Source organism: Pezoporus wallicus, unplaced genomic scaffold, assembly GCF_028554395.1.
Source record: "Pezoporus wallicus isolate ANWC-B61680 ecotype Strahan unplaced genomic scaffold, APGP_CSIRO_Pwel_v1 contig_2348, whole genome shotgun sequence".
NCBI lineage: Eukaryota > Metazoa > Chordata > Aves > Psittaciformes > Psittacidae > Pezoporus > Pezoporus wallicus.
Window position 1 is genome coordinate 558,194 of NW_026636985.1, and position 18,015 is coordinate 576,208.

Sequence of the window (18,015 nt, forward strand, 5' to 3'; positions counted from 1 at the left end):
AGAATTCTCAGACACACGAATGAAATTCCAGCCCACTTAGAACGAAATAAATGGAGGCTCATCTAATTTGCACAAGGCCATTAATAAATGCAAGACAAAAGGTACAAGGAGGACACAAATCACTCGCGATATCAGTCCTGTCTTCACCACGACATTTTTCAGTAGCAATGGAGAAGTAAAAATAGCAAATTCTAAGACAAGCATTATTTCTCCAATAGCTCTGCTGTCCGGAGGCTTGCTTGCCATCTTGGGTCCTAGATGAAGAGTAATACTTTAAATATGCAGCTCTCTGAATTGAACGTTAGCAGTGCTTTTTATGTTGCTAAAAGAAATTAAATACATATATACAAATCTCAAACTCTTCAGACTAAAAGGAGATATTTTCTTCAACAGCTTAGTGTCCACAGCCCCACCTGTATTCCATTAGGTGGTCTACTGGAGCATTTTGTCATCAGAAAACCAGTAGCCATACGCAGTGGCTACCAAGCTCTACAGCAAGTGCCATGCTACTGGAAAAGGAAAACCCTTGAACAATGCTTATTTAGACCAAAACGTACTCAGATCTATAAACACCACCTAACACACAGATTTAGGCTTTAATATCACACAGAGGAATACTAATGCTCATGTTTTATAGACACCTTTATTCAAATACATGCAACCCAAAATTAGTTTCAATGCATCAATGAGATAAATAAATATTACAGACTCCTCTCATTTTCAAATTACCAATGTGCCTATGCATTTTACCCTGTAAAATAAGGGCCCAAAGCTATATATGCATATTCATTTCAACAGATTTAAAGAGCTGTGCGAAGGGTATCTACAGCAATTTGAGTTTTCTTTAACCCCCATTCAGAACAGAATCTTGAACACAATTTGTTTCAGAAACAGCTTTTAAACAACTTCATAAACTAAAACCTTATAGCTCAAGGGGTTGTTAACTGAGGTTAACTGCTTATGCCAAAGCTCCAAGTAAACACTATGCAATGTACAACTGACAGACCACAGACACCGAACTGATGAAAACCCACGCTGCTCCTCCTCAGAATCCTGATCAAAACCAAGCCTGCTCCAGCCTGGAAATGTCCAGCGTGGCAGACTTTAACTGAGCAGTTGAAATTAATTCCTTAACAGCAACACAAGAGCTGTGCTGAACTGCAGTGGGGAATATTAGGGGCTTACAGGGCGCGATCCCAACTGCACTTTGCACAGTGCAAGACCTGCCACGGATGTGTGAAACAAAAGGCAATAAGCACCTCACACCACTAACGGAGCCATGCATTCCTCTGCCATCACAGATGGTTCTTGATGAAAGCGTTAAAAACTAACTCAGAAATATCAGCCTTCATTCTACTCTCATCATCTTTCCCTTTTCTATGAACTGGGGTTTAAGAACCAGCTAAAGGCTGTATTCTGTCCCTTATGCAAGAACTCTCCCATTTCCCCTCTGCTGGATCGGTCACCGGGAGCACAGCAGCCAGGATCCCAGGAACGGTGGGACGATGGGATAACCCGCTGGCTACCTGCAGACGAGCTCCTCTATGGACACCAAACCAGTAACGCATCTCTACAAGAAAATGGAAGCACAGGCACAACACGCACGCAAAGAGAGTCAGCCCTCCACAGCGGGGCTAGCGCAGACACAGCGAGAGGAATCTTTCCCTATCTACAAAGCCTCATTACTCCGCGCTGTGCAAACAAGCTGTTTGTAATGAACGCACCATTACCGACTCTCGATACGGAATCGGCGTCTTATTGACGGTGCCTTCCAGAAAGGATCACATAACCCCGGGTTCCCCACGTACACAAGCGCTTCCCAAGCCCTCCAAGCACTTTGATAAGTCCAGACAGACCAGCCAAGGCGTCGGATGCCAGACGCTGAGGCGCTGCTGGCATCCTCTGGCTATCTGCCTTAAAGACACCGTGCCACTCAAGTGATCCACCAGGTGAAAGTTAAATAACGGGCACCCCGAGCCCCCCAGACATCCACCTTTCACGGACAACGAACAGCAGACAGCCGCGTGTAGCACATCCAACCCCCGCTCCTCGCTCTGCTCCACAGGTACCCCGCTCCTCGCTGCCAGAAGAGGTCACCGCGGATCCCGCACCCACGGCCGCGGGACAGCCGGACTCCCTTCACCCTAACCCCGCAGCCCTGAACCGCGGCTCCCTCCGCTCCCCGCTGCCACGAGCCACCGGTGGGACCCCCCCATCCCCTTCCCTCGGGGTGCGGGCAGGGTAACGGCGCGTCCCGCTCACCTCGCAGCGCCGCCGTCCATCCGCAGAGCCCCAGCAGCAGCAGCCACCGCTCCAGGCGCGGGGGGCAGCGGCTCCTCGCAGCCCCTCGGCCCATGCTGGACCCCGCAACTCCTGCGCCTCTCCCCTGCGGCCGGTGCGGGGAAAAGGAGGGACGCGAAGCTCCCCTCGGTCCCTCCGGGGTCGAGCTCAAGCCAGCGAATTCGCCCCTCTTTTTGGTGTTTTGGGGTGCGTTTACCCCTTCTCCCCCCCCCCTTCTCCTCTCTCTGTCTCCAGGTGTGGAACGGGGCGAGCCCGGGGGGCAGCGGCTCCGCTCCGCTCCTCTCCGCGCTCCGGCCACCTCCGACTACCGAGGCGCGGCGCGCGCCCGCATCCCTAATGAGCCGCCCCTCCCCCGCAGCCACTTCGGCGCGCGCTGGGCGGGATCTGCGGGGGGGGGGGGGGGATGGGGGGGGGGGGTGCGGACATCTCCCCCCCCTCCCCCCCCAAACATCCCCCGCCCCTCACCCCCAGGGCGCGGGGCTCGCCCCAACTTTGCTGCGTAAAACGCGCGTGAGCCAAGCGCGGCTTTACGCGGGGAGCGCAACTCCCCCCCCCCCCCCCCACCCCGTGTTAAATCCACACCTTCGGGCGCAGCAAGGACTGCTCGTTATGAGAGGGAAACGCGACAGCGGCCACCCCCCACCCAAAGCAAGCCCGGTTTGCGCGTCTTCATCGAGCACCGCATGGTTCGGTGAGCAAAAATGCTTTCTCTTACCAGCGGTGTCACTGTTTCGCTCTCCCTTTCCCCCGCTGCTAATCGCGTGTAAGCTTTATTACACACCTGAGGAGGATGCACGGCTCACCCAAACAAATAAGGCCAAAAAAGGACCAGTTTGGTGCTGTTCTACGATGCACAGATTCAATCAATCAGCACTTGGAAAACACAGGTACCTCTCGAAGAGCAGGTAAATTGCTACAGGAGCAACTTTCAGTCAGGAACACCAGTTCTTCCCCAAGCTATCCTCACACGCATCACCAACACTGCTCTGATTCCTGAAATCGTGTTTCTTTACCACAGGGATCAAGGGTGAGAGGAAAGGAAAAACACCCGAGGGAGATGTGGTGTGTCAGTGGGATAAGAACGCTGCAGGAATGAGCCAGGAAAAGATGCAAAATGAGATTTGAGACCATTGAAGTATCTCACCATGAGATTCCTGGCACACCACAAGGAGAACTGGATCACATTTGGTATCAAGCTGCTCTAAGGTCTGCCCTTAAGGAGCCTTCTCTTCTCCAGGCTGAACCAGCCCAGCTCTCTCAGCCTGGCTCCAGGGCAGAGCTGCTCCAGCCCCCACTGGCCTCCTCTGGGCTCACTTAAGAAAACACCCCTGAAACACTGTATTTGTTCTCCATTTCCCTTGGCAATAAGCTTCATTTTCATCAGGTGCCAAGACCTAGAGTCACCTCATTAGAGTCAGAACACGGGGTTTAGTCCTGTCCACACCTTGTGCAGTTGCACCAAGTTCACTCTACCCCAGCTTCACACACACCTCAAGTTTGAGGGGACTCGGTTACCACTTGCAAAGTGTTTCTAAAACATGCAGCTGGATTGGCTGCATACACTTAAGAGAAAGGCTTATCCATTGGTGCTCCTATAGCCAGCTTTGTGCTGTGTCCAGAAGGAAACAAGGAATTAAAGGAAAAGGAATTTGTAAGCTGAGTTTAAAGAGAGAAAAAAAAAATCAATATCCAAGACCATCACATCAGAAGCTCTCTTATTCCCCTTCTATCATGCACTTGCCAGACTTCAGCTCACAAAGAAGAGCACGGCTGCAAAGGCAAAGAGCAAATATACAAAGAAATACATTTTCTTCAACAGCCTTTTAAGTCATTCTCCATGTTCAGTGGGTTCCAAAAGGAAAAGAAAACCAAACCAAACCAACAAGGACAAGAACTAGGAAGCTACACAGGCAAGTTTTCACATGGCAGAGCACTGAGCATCCTTCCTTTAAAGCCTGACCATGCCAGCCCTGGTTTCTAGCACATATATGCAGCCACTTCTGCTTCAAGCCCAAATGATTATCTATTTTTGCCTACGCCACCGAGTCCATGTTTGGTGCTTCAGCTAAAAATATCAAGTTCTCTGTTTATAACGCAAATATGACAGGGAAGAAGAGAGCAAAAGTAGGAAAAAAGGGCAACAGCTGGTAACTTCAATCAGTGCACTTGAAACACAAATAAGCCAATACGCCACAAAGACAAACTCTCAGGGTGGGGAAGGATGCAGCAGTTTCTGAGCTGGTGGAATGCAGCTAAAGGTGAAGTTCCACCTTCTCTAAGCACCGATGCACACTGATAACGTACAGCACCAAAGCTCTGGACATGCAGTCCAATGTGCTGCTGTATTTGTGGGACTGGAGGCTACTTACAGTGTTTTACCAAGAGGAAAGTCAGGGGGAAAGCAAGAATCTACCTTTGGTAACAGGCTGGAAAAGGATCCAAAGGAGGGTCCAAAGACGATTAATGGAGGAAAACGAATGGAGAAGCTGAAAATGCTGCAAGGGAGATATTTGCTCATCCCTAGCGCTTCAAGGGTTAAATAATTTTTAAATAATATTTCTTTTTCTGACAAAGTCCATATTCCGCATGAGGGAGTCTTCCGCATGAGTATTTCCTAGAATCCAACAGCCTAAAGTTTGATACAGCTGCTGAAAAAAGGATGTGGAGCAGAAATCAAATGGGAGAAACAAACAAAACCAAAGCAACTTTCTTGAGCACCTTGATCACAGCAACCACATGCCCAGAGAGCAGGAAAGTGCTTACAGGAGGAACAGAACCTGTAGCCAAAAGCCTCGGCTCTGGCCTTCAGCTCTGCCATCACCTCATCAACAGATGCTTCTAAGAACAGGTTTTTTCTCCATCTCAGGTTCCATCTCATACTGTGTCGCTGAGCTGGTTGCTAAAGAGATTCCTACACTTTTCAACCACATTAACTCATTAAACACACAGCACTTTACAACTCTGAAGGAAATTTTTCTAGCTAGAATACATCAATACCCTAATAATTTTCAGTAAGCCATACAGCTACAGCCTGAAGGGTGTGAAGAATAAGAAATAAATCACCTCCTCCACCCTGGAAGCTCAGCAGAATGTTCCAGCTGAGTTTGCAAAGGTGCTTTCAGTCTCCATCTCCAGTGCTACATAAAGATTTGCAGGCAGGTGATTACATTTTGTTTCTTCTTTGATGTATGACCTTGGAGTAACCCACCTGTGATGTGCAATAAATCAGAATGCACATCACCTGAACATGATAACAGGCTGGGGGAGGTCATTGCTTTCAGAAGCAGATGAAGCTGCTTTACTTGCTAGCTTTTGCAAGTAAAAACATACCTGTAATGGCACAGGCATCCAATGGAACATACCATTGCTATGCATAATGAATATAATGATAAAAGGAGAATAAATGCATCTAAACCATTTATGTATATCACAGAGAACACTGGACACACATCAGTTGGCTTTAATGCAAGTATCACGTCTGTACAATAGCTAAGTAATACAGGAGCAAGCAAGAACACCCAACTGTAACAGCACATAAGTAGACAAATCACGTGAAGCACTTTGAATGGGCTCAGTAGCAGTGACAGAAGCCAATAATAAATGGAAATCCTACTTGCTTTTAACATATTTCCAACATTTATCCTTCCCCTTCTCTCTCCTTCCCTCACAAGAGCACCCTAAACAAAATGGGATCTGAAAAATGATCCAATCTACCTGGAGGAGTTGTGATTGTGAGGATGCTGTGATACCTGTGAGCCCACAATCTGCTCACACACAGAAATAATGCAGGGACAAGCCTTTGACCTCAAAGCACATACCATTCAATTTGGCCTTTTACTTCATAGCATCCAACTAAAGAAGTGGACCCTGTCTGTCATAAGGAAAGAAGAAGGGAAAGTCTGGGCTCAAATAAGTAATCATAACTCCACGGAGCAAAGGTAGAAGTGGATTAAATTCCTCCTGTGGTAGTTTCCAACACCCCTGTGCACTGAGACAGCATTTGTTGGGTCTGAAGACCCGGGTGTGCCTGTGTCAGGAGAAAGAAAAACATCTCGTTTCTCTCTTTACTGCATACACCTAACACAGGACACAAGCAATGTGCTCCTTCTGTCTAAATCTAATCTAAATTAATTGCTGAAGCACCTGAAGGACAGGATTGCTGCTGTAATACACGCTCCCAGCCCAAGGCTGTGCAGGAAGCATGAGATGGTATTACTGTGTTTAAGGATGATACTACTTGCTCGCAGCAGTTATGGCTTCATTTTGAGTTTTCAATGTATTTTAACAATGGGGCCTGTATTTGGGTTGCCCAAATGTAAAAGGAGTGCTTGCTGTACCATGCAGATGTGCTCTGTGTCAGTCAGATGAAGACAAAATCCAGCCTGATGTATTTTTAGTTGTGGAGATCTTTATCACAGTCCTGTACATGCATATTTTATGAAGCAATCCCAGAGGGCACGAGAGCAGGGCTCAAAAGGAATTAGCCAACTTCACAGGCAATAAGCACATCAGTGAATATTAAACCTAATATAATGTATAAGCAACCTTCAGAAGAGCCCATTCACCACTGGCTGAAAGAGGAGAGCATGAGAAGAACACTACATTTGGTTTGCCTGAGCATCTAGTGCTCCATTCAGTCTGACCAGCAAAGCCAATCTTATGCACCAAACATACAGAGATAAAGGATGAGTGTTGCATCCACATCATGAATATGCAGAAACACAGCTGAAATTCAGCCTGTTCTTTTTCCTGTGCCCTCAAGTTTATGATAGTCTATAGCTGCCTCTCTGCCATCCTGAAGAGCTCTGTCCAAACAGAACAGAGAGCTGGATGTGTCAGTGAGAGCTTTGGATTGCCTGACACTTGAAGAACACAGTCCCATATCCCTTTCCCTTTAAAGATGCACTCTGACAGACCCACAATGCAATACAATGCCCAGATATTAGTTACGTCCAATCATTTCTCCATCTCTGCAACAAGGTCTGCCCCAGAAGCCCTTCCAAGGCATGGAATGCCTGTTTGCAACCTGTTTTCACGGTGCACATCATGCAGGCAGCTCTGAGCACTGACACCCTGGGTCTGGATCTATACCTGACTTTGTAAAATCCTGCAAAGCAGTATGACCAACTACCCCAAGTACAACAGAAACCTTCAGCAGCAAGATACAATAGTGGAACCAGCCACATGGTACATAGAAACCACCCCTAACAGACTGAGTCGCCATAGCATCTGCTACACCAGTATCATAACCTACATGTATGATGGCAATTAATAAGCCAGCCACAGCCTGCACATAAGCCTTCCACAAACAGTCTCATTCCCAGTTGTTTCACAGCCTCTTCAGCCTCAGTTCTTCCAGGAATTGAGAGTACACAGGCTAAAAAGTGCAGAGTCCCAGCTCTGTACTTCCTGTGCACCGCTGCTCACGCTGGCTTTACAGCTCGGCGTTAGGACATCTAGTGGCTGAATAACCGACTGTGTATATGCACGCACCTGAATACATTACCTAGATTTCCTGTCAGGAAGCTCATATCTACTTTCCTAAAGCTTAGCAAGACTTATTTGAGAGCATCTCAGGATTCCTGCATCATTCTGCTCTGCAATGCAACCCCAGCTCAGTGCTGACAGAGCCTGGAATGCAGCAAGCACAAGGACAGTCACAGCTACATATGCTGATTTCTGCTTTACCTTTTCTTGGGCTATCACAGCAGCACATTTACCTCTGATCCATAGTGTACTGTTATTCTTTGCAACGTACATAACTCTCCTCAGCTTTAGTTTGCAAAGGTTTTTCCTTATTCTACATTTTAGTAACTTGAAATGAGTGTGGCTCTGAAGTTTTGTGTTACTTTATTTCCGTATGACTAAAACCCCCTTTCATTCCAAAGGATGAACTTCAGCCTCCTCAGAGATGGGGCAAAAATACACCTTCAAGAAGCCTGTGAAGGTTCTTTAAACAACCCCATTCCACTTGCTTTGAAGTCACCATTTCAGCTGTCAGAAACCATCATTTCCGATGAGTTAAAATCTGTATTATTTGCCAATTGATTAAAGTAAGATGAAATACAATACAACTATTTGCATTCTCCTGTGTTTACTCATTCCAAAAATCGACAGACACCACAGAGCAAAGTTAATCTGATAAAAAGGGAAGCGCTGAAGTGGCTGGCTGTGCATCCAAATAGGAAATGCGCATTAACATGCCAAGGGGGTGATGAGCATCTGAACTTCACTAATCGATCTGAAGAATCCTAAGACCCAGGCATTTAGAAAATGTCATAATCTTAAAAGCCAATTCAGTGCTTGATTTGTAATTTGGAGAAATCAGCTGCACTTAATTCTACCTGCAGCATTTCCTACAATTGGGCAAAGAATTCCTACTTCAGCATTAATTATTATTTTATTTCCACACCCTTTTAGATTTCTCCACATAAATTAAAACTCTGATCCCACCTACCCTTGTCACACATCCAGGCACTCCTGTTGTGGCAGCAGCTGGGTTACAAAGGGCAGCTGCTCAGTGGGCTCTATCCTCTGCATAAGAGCTCAGCCTGCAAACAGAAAACACATCACTGGTACTCCCCATCCTTTAAAGTCACTCCCTAAGCATCCATTTCAGATTTAGCATCCTGGCTCAGATCTTCCTGGCTGAATTTTCCCTTGGAATGGGAGGTGCACAACAAGAAACAGATGATGCAAGGGCGAGAAATGTGTGTGGATGAGGAAGCGTGCCTTGAGAGCAAAGAAAATCCAAAGCAGCAGGACATTAGACAAGCAGTTCCGTAGCTTAGTTATTTGTAATTTGGGGTTAAAAGGAAAAGGTTACACATTCCAGTAGTAAGAGACTATCTGAGAGATTCTTCAAAACAGCGCAGGCATTGCAGTACAGTTCAGAGCTGGCAGGGATGCTACTGCCTGCGAGCAAGAGTAGAGTTAGAGGGCAAGGGACAAGAAACACTGGGCAAGCCTGTTTCTGTTCTGCCAGCACAGAAAAAAAAGTGAGTGACGTGCCTGGCTATTTCAGTCTCAGCCAGAGGTAGTGTTGCTCTCAAAAGGCTATTACTGAGCAAGTTCAGAACCTTCTCATCAAGCAGGAAGTTATTGCCACGTTTTTTTCATCCAAACTTACACAGCACAGGAGAGCACAACTCGCTCAGACCTTCCTCTGGCAACTAACCAGCGAGGGCTGAGAGATCCTCAGTGACTGTGCATTATTACAGACCAGGCGTGACATGCGGAGGGACAGAAACACAGGTCCTGAGACAACAGAAACACATAAAGGAACTTTATAATTGGAGAGCAGCCCCCCCCCTTAACTCCTCCCAAAGGAAAAACAATCAACCACCAAAAGCCAAACCCAGCCTGAAAAACTCAGAGAATCCTTGTATGGAACCTGGCAAAGAGAAATCACCAGCTAGCGAGCAAGGGAAGAGGTTAATGCTCCAGACGAGGGTTAATGAGACAAGAGGAGTTTTAGGCTGGATGCTTCCTGTGAAGCCTGGGGTGCTTCAGGAAAGATGCTGAAGGAGGCACCAGTCATCTAAATTGCAAACATGTCTGGCTTGATTAGGGACACTTCACCTCCATTTGATTTGCTAATGCACAGGACTGATCACACACAGCTCCCGTCTCCCCTTTTTGCAAGCCAGCGCACTGAAGCCTCACAGCGAGCCATGAGAAAGGGGAGATGATTTTTATCCTAATTAAGAACAATCTTGCCAGGACCGGGAATATGCAGGTGTCGTATCATTAAGTTACCTAATTGTGCCTCTGAAATGACCACATAATGATGAATCCTCAGTAGCAAGAGGAAAAGGGGGAAGTGAACTCTTTGCTTTATTATTTTCATTTTCATCTCCAGTGCAAACACAGAGGGCATCCACCTCGTAACCACAGCTCTGAATTATTCATCGTTAGTCACACATCACGAAATGCAACTGCTTGATGATCTCAGGTGGGAAAGACAACACGTAGTTGAGCAGTTCCTTAACTACTGAAGCATTATTTCAGGGAAACAAGAGTAGCCCACTTCAGTGCAAGCGATAGCATTTCCTGACTAGTGTCAGTTAGTGTGCATCAATCAAGCACCAGCCAGACAAGCTGCTCTCCCCATTTAATGTGATGAGAAGGCAAAGAACCCAGTTACTGACAGCTCCCACCATTCTCATGGAATGTGCTGCTGACCTCCTGCCACTCCCAGAATCCCGTTCTGTCAGACTTGCCTCTGCTGCTAAACTCATGTCCCTTAGGCCCTGCTTCCCAGGCCATGGAAGGGCAGGCGAGCCAGCCCATGGAAAGCTCTGGGACATCAGCAGGAATGTACAAGCCTGGTAAGTCATTCTTTGATGGAGATCACTGCAGGGCCAAATGATCACCCTGCAGCATGTCCAGCCATGGAGGGATCTAGTACAATACGCAGGACTCTTACCAGGATGATTTTGCCCTCTTCCCACTCAACAGTCACATACACAGAGGTGGAGAAGCAAGTTGTGTGAGCTTAGCACGTTACACATCTAGAAAGGTGGCAGATCCCCCGGCCATCCACTCACTTCTGCAATTGTTGAGGTTTTTGAAGGAGAACCAAGTTATCTCTCAGGCAAGTACAATTTAAAAGAGCACATCAAAGGATCTCTGTAACTCCACTGTGAGATGAACAAGCGTTGTGTGGCAGGGATGACAACACTGACAAGAGACTTTACAGAACTTACTACAGCTGAGCAGGTGATGCAGTTGTGCAGAGAGGTGGCAGCTATACAGCCACTGCAACCAGCTCCTGAATTAAGAGGAAATGCCTGTGAGAAAAGCTGTTCAGATATTAGCTATTCCATTTTGCAAGTTGCATTAATGTCCTGATGCAGTTCGCCACATCACACAAGTGCCAGGAGTGGCACAAGGGTGGGAATGACAAGTCTGGGCCAAAAAATCCTGTTTAATTACTGACTAGCAGCAGCTCAGCCTGTGAATGGGCAAAGGTGGTCCTTCAGTACTGCACTTACAAGCTATTCCTAGTTCAGAAGCATGGCACACGATGGTGTCACTGAAAAGTCCTCCAACAAAACAGATTTTGTGACATAAGCTCTCATTTGAAAGCTGTAATTCAGCTTCCTCTGATAAAAGTTCCCACAGAATATAAATAAGAGCTCACAGGTGGATAGTGCCAAACCTTCTGATGGTTTCAGATAGTTTTATAACCACACGATTTCCTGTATTTTGTTAAACTTGTAAGTTTTCCAGCATAATTCCCAACACGACAGATTCAGATAGCCCCACAGGTTTTTAATCCTATTATGTTTTACAGGGTTTTATTCCTATTACTAGTATCAAATAATAAGAGCACACTGCCCTGGTAGTCACATAACATCCACGCACTAGTAGCAGACACAGTAAATTCTGCAGCAAGTGGAAAAAATACATGGTTAATATTGTTCACGTAATGGGATGATGCCCTCTGCCTCAAACCCCACCACATTTATGATATCACTCTTAAGCTAGCCATAACCATGTTTTTCTCCCCACCCTGCAACAGCCTTAGCACCCCATTTGATCTCAGAAGTCAGTTCATTAATGATACTGCTTTATACCTGTGATGGATAACAACTAGCACCATGTTTAGCATGCTTTGCAGCGTCAGAAAACCAACCTCCCGGTAGGGGTGGAGAGAAGAGCCTGTTTGTTCAGCATTTCAACGAGCCCTTTGCCATCAGCCAAAACACTGCTGCTTTTTCAGATGAATTAACCTGTTCCACCTGTCAAGAACTGGCTGTACAAATGCTTCTCTGAGGTTTGAAAGACACGATACAGTGGGAATTGATAAAAGGAGTTGGCAGCATAGAGTTTAGTAGACCTTTCTGCAAGTGGTTTGCAATTAGAGACTGGGCTACATCAGAATGCTGTCAACAAGCACGCTGAGGGACGTGAACCACTGCATCAGCCGAGTCAGACCCTCGGCTGGAGCAACCAGTGTCCACAGGATCTTTCCTGGCAACTTCCCAGTGGCAGTGGAATCAAAAGGCAACAAAGCACTTTAAGAGACAGCCATGAGAGTTTCACCAGCTTGGACTGAACTGCATCACTGCACTCCACAGGTACACCCTCAAAGCCGTGCCTGTGATCTCCCCTTGACCAGCAGCGCCTCTGCAAGAGACGATTCCTGGACGACAGGCAAGCAGTTCTAGCTCTATGCAGCAGAGGGAAGCAGTAAGCACTGTAACATTGACTAGCCACCCGACTGTCATGCACTAAAGGCTTAATTATGTTCTCAAACAAAATACAATGAACTCTGTCATAAGTAATCACACAAGAGACTGTGAAGTCAGTAGCTCAGTGGAAGTGGCCTCTGTGAAAGATGAAGCACAATTTTCTCTGGCTTTAGGGAAAACTTGCTGAGCCCTGGAAAGAAAGAACTGGAATACAGGCACTTTTTGCTTTACTTATCAAGACCCGACTTCATGTGGTGGTGTTTTACCAGGAAAACTTACTAAAAATAGAGAAATTCCTTCTAATCTGGAAGGTGTCTTAAGGATTTACAAGTACATCTGCTTTAGTGAGTGAAAGTACATCCCCATATCCAGGTGTTGGCAGATAAAGGAGGAAATATTTTACTTACAATATACCTGTAGTATTCAAAGCGTGCCCATTTTATGTTTTACTTGGGTGCAGTTTCCCCTTCCACAGGAACTAATCATCACTGCATAAAACTCACCTTTGATGTGGATCCTTTTCTCCCATAGTTGAGGCATTTGTCATTGCAAAAGACATTTGCAGAATTGAATGCATTTCATCACACACAATGCTTTCACTTTCATAGCAGGCAACAGAGCCTACAGAACTATTTCTTTACAAGTGATTACAACTCCCAAACAGGTAACAAAGACAATTATGACACTGAAAATTGCACTGCTATTGTGGACGAAAGAAAATGTAAGCTCTGCTGCTGAATGCTTCAAGGTCAAACACTCCCTCAGAATTCATATCTAAGTTATCCAAGGTCATCACTGGTGTATGTTTTGTACTCCTTGGTATAACACATTAAAGGGAGAAGGAGCACTAGGACAGTAGTTCAGGCTGCAGGAAACCACTAACCTGGACGAAGCCTTCAGGGCAAGTCAATTCCCTCCTCCTGGTTACATCTCCCCTCTCATTTTTGAGGCTCTGTTACATATTCTTCACTTCTCTCCTATCAAACAAGGCTCTAACTTTTGCTTGGAGAATCTGACTGGGACTACTGTAAGTCCAGAGAATGGGATCATTAGATCATACCAATTCACATGATTTTTTTACTGCAAAAGACCTAAGACACCAAAGCCCAGCACATAAGGAAGCACATCACTTTTAGAACTACAGTGCTTAACAGCCTCCAGCCACACTTCATGCTCCGAGTCTTCTTTATGCCTCCATGCACAAGCAGCTGAAGTAGACAATTCCTTGCTCATTCTATAAAGAAGATTTGTGAGGAAGGGAGGCAGAAGACAGGCCAGGTAACAATAATTATTAAGTTATTAGAAGCACACCTCATATGATAAAAACTTCAAAGTAAATTGCTTTGAAATACAGATTTTTAACGTTCCCCAATGCTTAAGATGAAATAATATTAAATAACTGCTGCCTGAAGTTAGAACTAGAGGTTAAAGGAGAGTAATTACTGATTATTTAAAGGGTAGTTGTAATGAACTAAGATAAAAAGAGATGTCACATTTCCAAGCCAGATCCTGTATTTTAAGCTGGGAATGTGACTCTAGCCAAGTACTACCAGGAGAATGCACTTCCATAGAAGAAAGCTGTGACTTGCAATAAAGTTCCTACAGTAACAGAAAGTCTCCAGTGGTTCAGGTCATAGCACTATTTCTGCTCTCTGGATCAGAACACAGATGGGCTTTAACAGGAAGTTTGTGTTTCACATGCAGTTCAACACACACACGTGTATTTTAATTCATCCAGGAGTTTTGCAGACTAAGACATAAACCCAATTGTTCCAGTGCTGTGTAATGAAACCTGCACTACAAGTGACATGACCTTGATATGAAGAAAAATTAAACCCTATCAAATTACTGTGTATTACATTCTCTCACCAAGGCAGAACATCACATCAAGCTTTTAGAACATGATATTCAGCAGGGAAATAAACCTAATAAATTCAGGAAAAGAACTACATTGAGTGATTTTCTTTCTTTAACCTTTGATTTCAAAGCCAATAATCACAGGATATAAAGCACTTTCATTTAGCTTTTAACAGCTACAAAATACATACACAGGAGTAAAACAAAGCACAAAAAAGCACAGGTTAAGAAGAAAAAAATCCTTCTTTTCACTCCATTCTATGTTTCTATGAGGCAATTCATGATTCAAAAATATTAACTTCAGCCTTGCTGATTCAAAGTAACTGTTTTCCCTTAAGTCAGCTGATTTATGGTGCCTTTTCATGCATCATCATCTCTCCTTATTTAGGACATCTCATGAGCAGCCTTGACTGCATTCGGGTGGTAAGAGAATGAAATGCCAATTTAGAAGATGCTTGGTACTTGAAAACCTTCAGGGTGCCAACCTGCGTAGAGGTAGATGCCCGCTTTGATGTGTTGCTGTGTCACAGTTGCACCTTCAAGGACTGAAAACTTCCAGAAGTAGGAGATGAGGGCACCTAGTTAGCAGCTTGTCAAATTAGGTTTAACATCCCAGTCCTGCTCAAGCACACTGACTCTCCCCTTGCTCATCAGAATGATGGGGTTACAATGAATCTGTAATCCAATGATTATGGGGAGAATTGAGGAGAATTTTCCTCTTTCATCAGCCACCAACATAATCGCTATCTCAGTAAGTTCTGTAACCACCAGACCAGTACAACACGGTCTCCTGTTTGATCTCTGATGGAGAGGATGAGACTGCTGTCAATATGACACTGAACTGGAGAGCAGGAACAAGGACTGCAGAGTTCCTGAGACAGCTGATGGTTAGAGGTGAGGCTCTTCATGCGTCAAACGCTTTGATAGCCAGCCTTTTGCTGCAGATAAGGCAGGACTCACTATCCCCTGCCCGATGCCTCTAGAAGCAAGGATTAACTAGCACAAAGATAAGGAGCCTTTGCCTGGCTGGGGGTTACTATTGATTTGTGAATTCTGAAATGTGAACTTTAAACAACTTGGAGCTTTGACTCCACATGGGGCGTACAAGAGTGCCTTCAGAGCTGTCAAAAGCTTCTCATCTACCTAAGCACTCAATATCAACGCACATCTGATGGAAGGCACTGAAGAACTAGTCAAGTTACACATTTCCTTGTGCAGCATGTGCTGGATAACACACAGGATGTGCCTGTCTCCCCGTTTGCTTTTTCAGAGCCAGGCAAAGTTAGTCCTTGTTAATTTCTGAATTCCCAGGTTGATGAACTGTGAGTAGAAGATATTGCCTGTGTTTTCCAAACCAGCCCACTACCTTAGAAATGCTGCTTACAACGCTCATTCCTTTAGTGATGTCATGCCCAGCCTCCAATCAAATCGCCTATTATGCAGGCCAAACGGAAGATATTGTACCCCCACTAAGAAACAGCCATAGTCTTGCAGGAACTCCAACAATCTTGTATTCCACACCAAAAGACCCGAGGTTCCATCACTAATGACTGAAAAGAAAGGTGTAAACCCTTCTATCTCAGTTTTAGCCCATTTAGACATCCATCAGCAGAGTCTATAGTTACCATATGCCTCCACAGACAGCTTACCTTAGGACTTTCAAGAGCAGCAACTCCAGGCAACAGATGATTAATATGTCAGCAAAATAGTTCTCTACCTTCTCTCTCATAGGAGATGAAAGACATTTATTACCCTGTCCCTTTCCAGTCTGATGTTACAGAGATGCCAGACTGGAGAATCTAACCTCAGCTGTCCCATATTGTCATTTTAATTAAAGCCATATCCTGTAAAACACTATATGCTCCTGAAGCCCTGATAAGATCCCATTATCAGAAAGGAGCAAATTTGTGATGCTATCTGGGCCAGCCCATGATTATCTGCCAGAACAAAAGGAATGTTATTAAACAAACCCGGTTAGATCACTGTCAGTGAATAGAATGAAAACCACGCTCCGGTGAAACCCCTTCTCTCTCTGGGGTCACACCTGCAGCACGTAGTCACTGCTCTGTGCTGAAAGCTAAAGCTGAGAAAGAGAAGAATTGCTGGTTTCTGTTTCACTGTGGAAAGTTTTGTTCCTTTCCTGCAATTCGTTAGAAGGAGCAACACCAACTTTAATAACAATTAACTCCTGGGAGATGACAGGTCCTTAAGTACATTTTCAAAAGCCTCATTAAAACCCCAAAGTGACTGTATTTGTTATTCTAAATACAGCCATTACTTTATAGGACACAAGGAAGAAAGGGTTACAACGTCTCTCTTACCTTTCAGCTTTAATGATCTCCTGTGGAACAAAAGCAGTGGGAGGGAATTAACCACACTGCCTTTCTGTACCATTCTTTCACTTCTCTGACTCAGGCAAATAACGTGTCAGCCTCTTGGGGAGGATCCTGGTCTTTGTGCAGCCAGAGCAAACACTCAGCAGCTCCAGGGGAGGCAGAGAGCTGTCACAGCCCTGCATTCCCTCCGGTTTCTTGATGTTACAGACACCAAAACCAACCTCTTGTTTTCCAGTCCACACATGCACAAGGCCATATTTCTGTTCTTCCAAGCAAGCACACAGCTAATGCCGGTGCGTGTGTCCCATTCCAAAAAGCCTCATTTAGCTCCTCTGATTTCACAGCTACTAATAGGCAGGTTCTGAATCAGAAAAACCCCAAAGTACAGCCTGTCTTTCCTTCTGATTTTTAATCCCTCTGCTTGTTATTACATGAGTAGCAAGAACAGCTCCACCACACTATGCAGCTAATAAACCATCCTCCCCTGCCGAGGAACCTAAACAATGAGCCTAAACTACTTTGGGAATGGTGTTATCTGGGGTCTGCACAGATGATCACAAGCAGCTGAAGCTTCATTAGTTACCATTCATCATCTGAGCTGTATTAACTCCGCGCTCTCCCCCCACCAGGATGCAGCATTCCAACACCATCAGGTGGCTCAATGCACGCAGCTGCCTCCTCTTCACTAGTGCAGAGGGTGCAAGAGCACTTGTGGACCCTTCACACAGCTCAGCTGGAGACCAGCAGCTCCCTGTGTTGTGGGATGACAGCGTCTCCTACCTCTGCTATCCCAAGATAAACACCACCCTCTTCGGGGAATGCAGCCCTTCCTAACCCACATAAGGAACTATAGGACTAGCAACAGCAGTTCAATGAGTAATAAAAGGCTGCTAAGAGGAATGACTTCAGACCCCAAATAAGTTTCAAACCGAAGTTGTAAGACGGAATACACTGTCCTGGTCAAACAGCATTTTTCACGCATTTAGCTTCTCTAAAATGTATTGTTTTATCTCAAAATAAATCATGAAAGAAAAGTCAGTAAAGGCAGCTGGCTGCTGATAAAAATGATATTTGCAATGAACTGAAGGACACGAGCTGGTGTATTATATAAATTCATGACCAGTTAATAAACTGGTCTTTAAAAAGAGAGTTTTATCTTCCTCATCCATATGTATTTCGATAGGATAACAAATACAGATACAATTTTAAAGGGTTGCTATTTCTATTTGATGTGTTTTCATATCTCATTCTAATTGCAGCAAAAGCCTTTAGTCGAGCAGGGTCTTCCATGACTGACTTCCCACTGATTTGTACTGCAGCAG

General features: G+C 45.2%; 1 protein-coding gene across 5 annotated transcripts in view; it reads right to left on the bottom strand.

Moving 5' to 3' along the window:
- UNC5D (unc-5 netrin receptor D) overlaps window positions 1-16,870 on the bottom strand; it is a 132,810-nt gene extending 115,940 nt beyond the window's left edge. For 4 of the 5 annotated variants that reach the window (XM_057402491.1, XM_057402489.1, XM_057402490.1 and 1 more), the window contains exon 1: window positions 2,263-2,466. In XM_057402491.1, the coding sequence (XP_057258474.1) occupies window positions 2,263-2,356 (94 nt within the window). In that variant the 5' untranslated portion in view covers window positions 2,357-2,466. Of the gene's footprint in view, window positions 1-2,262; window positions 2,467-16,678 lie in introns of those variants that run through there. The other variant, XM_057402488.1, reaches the window with a different exon arrangement.
- Between the last annotated feature and the right edge of the window lie 1,145 nt (window positions 16,871-18,015).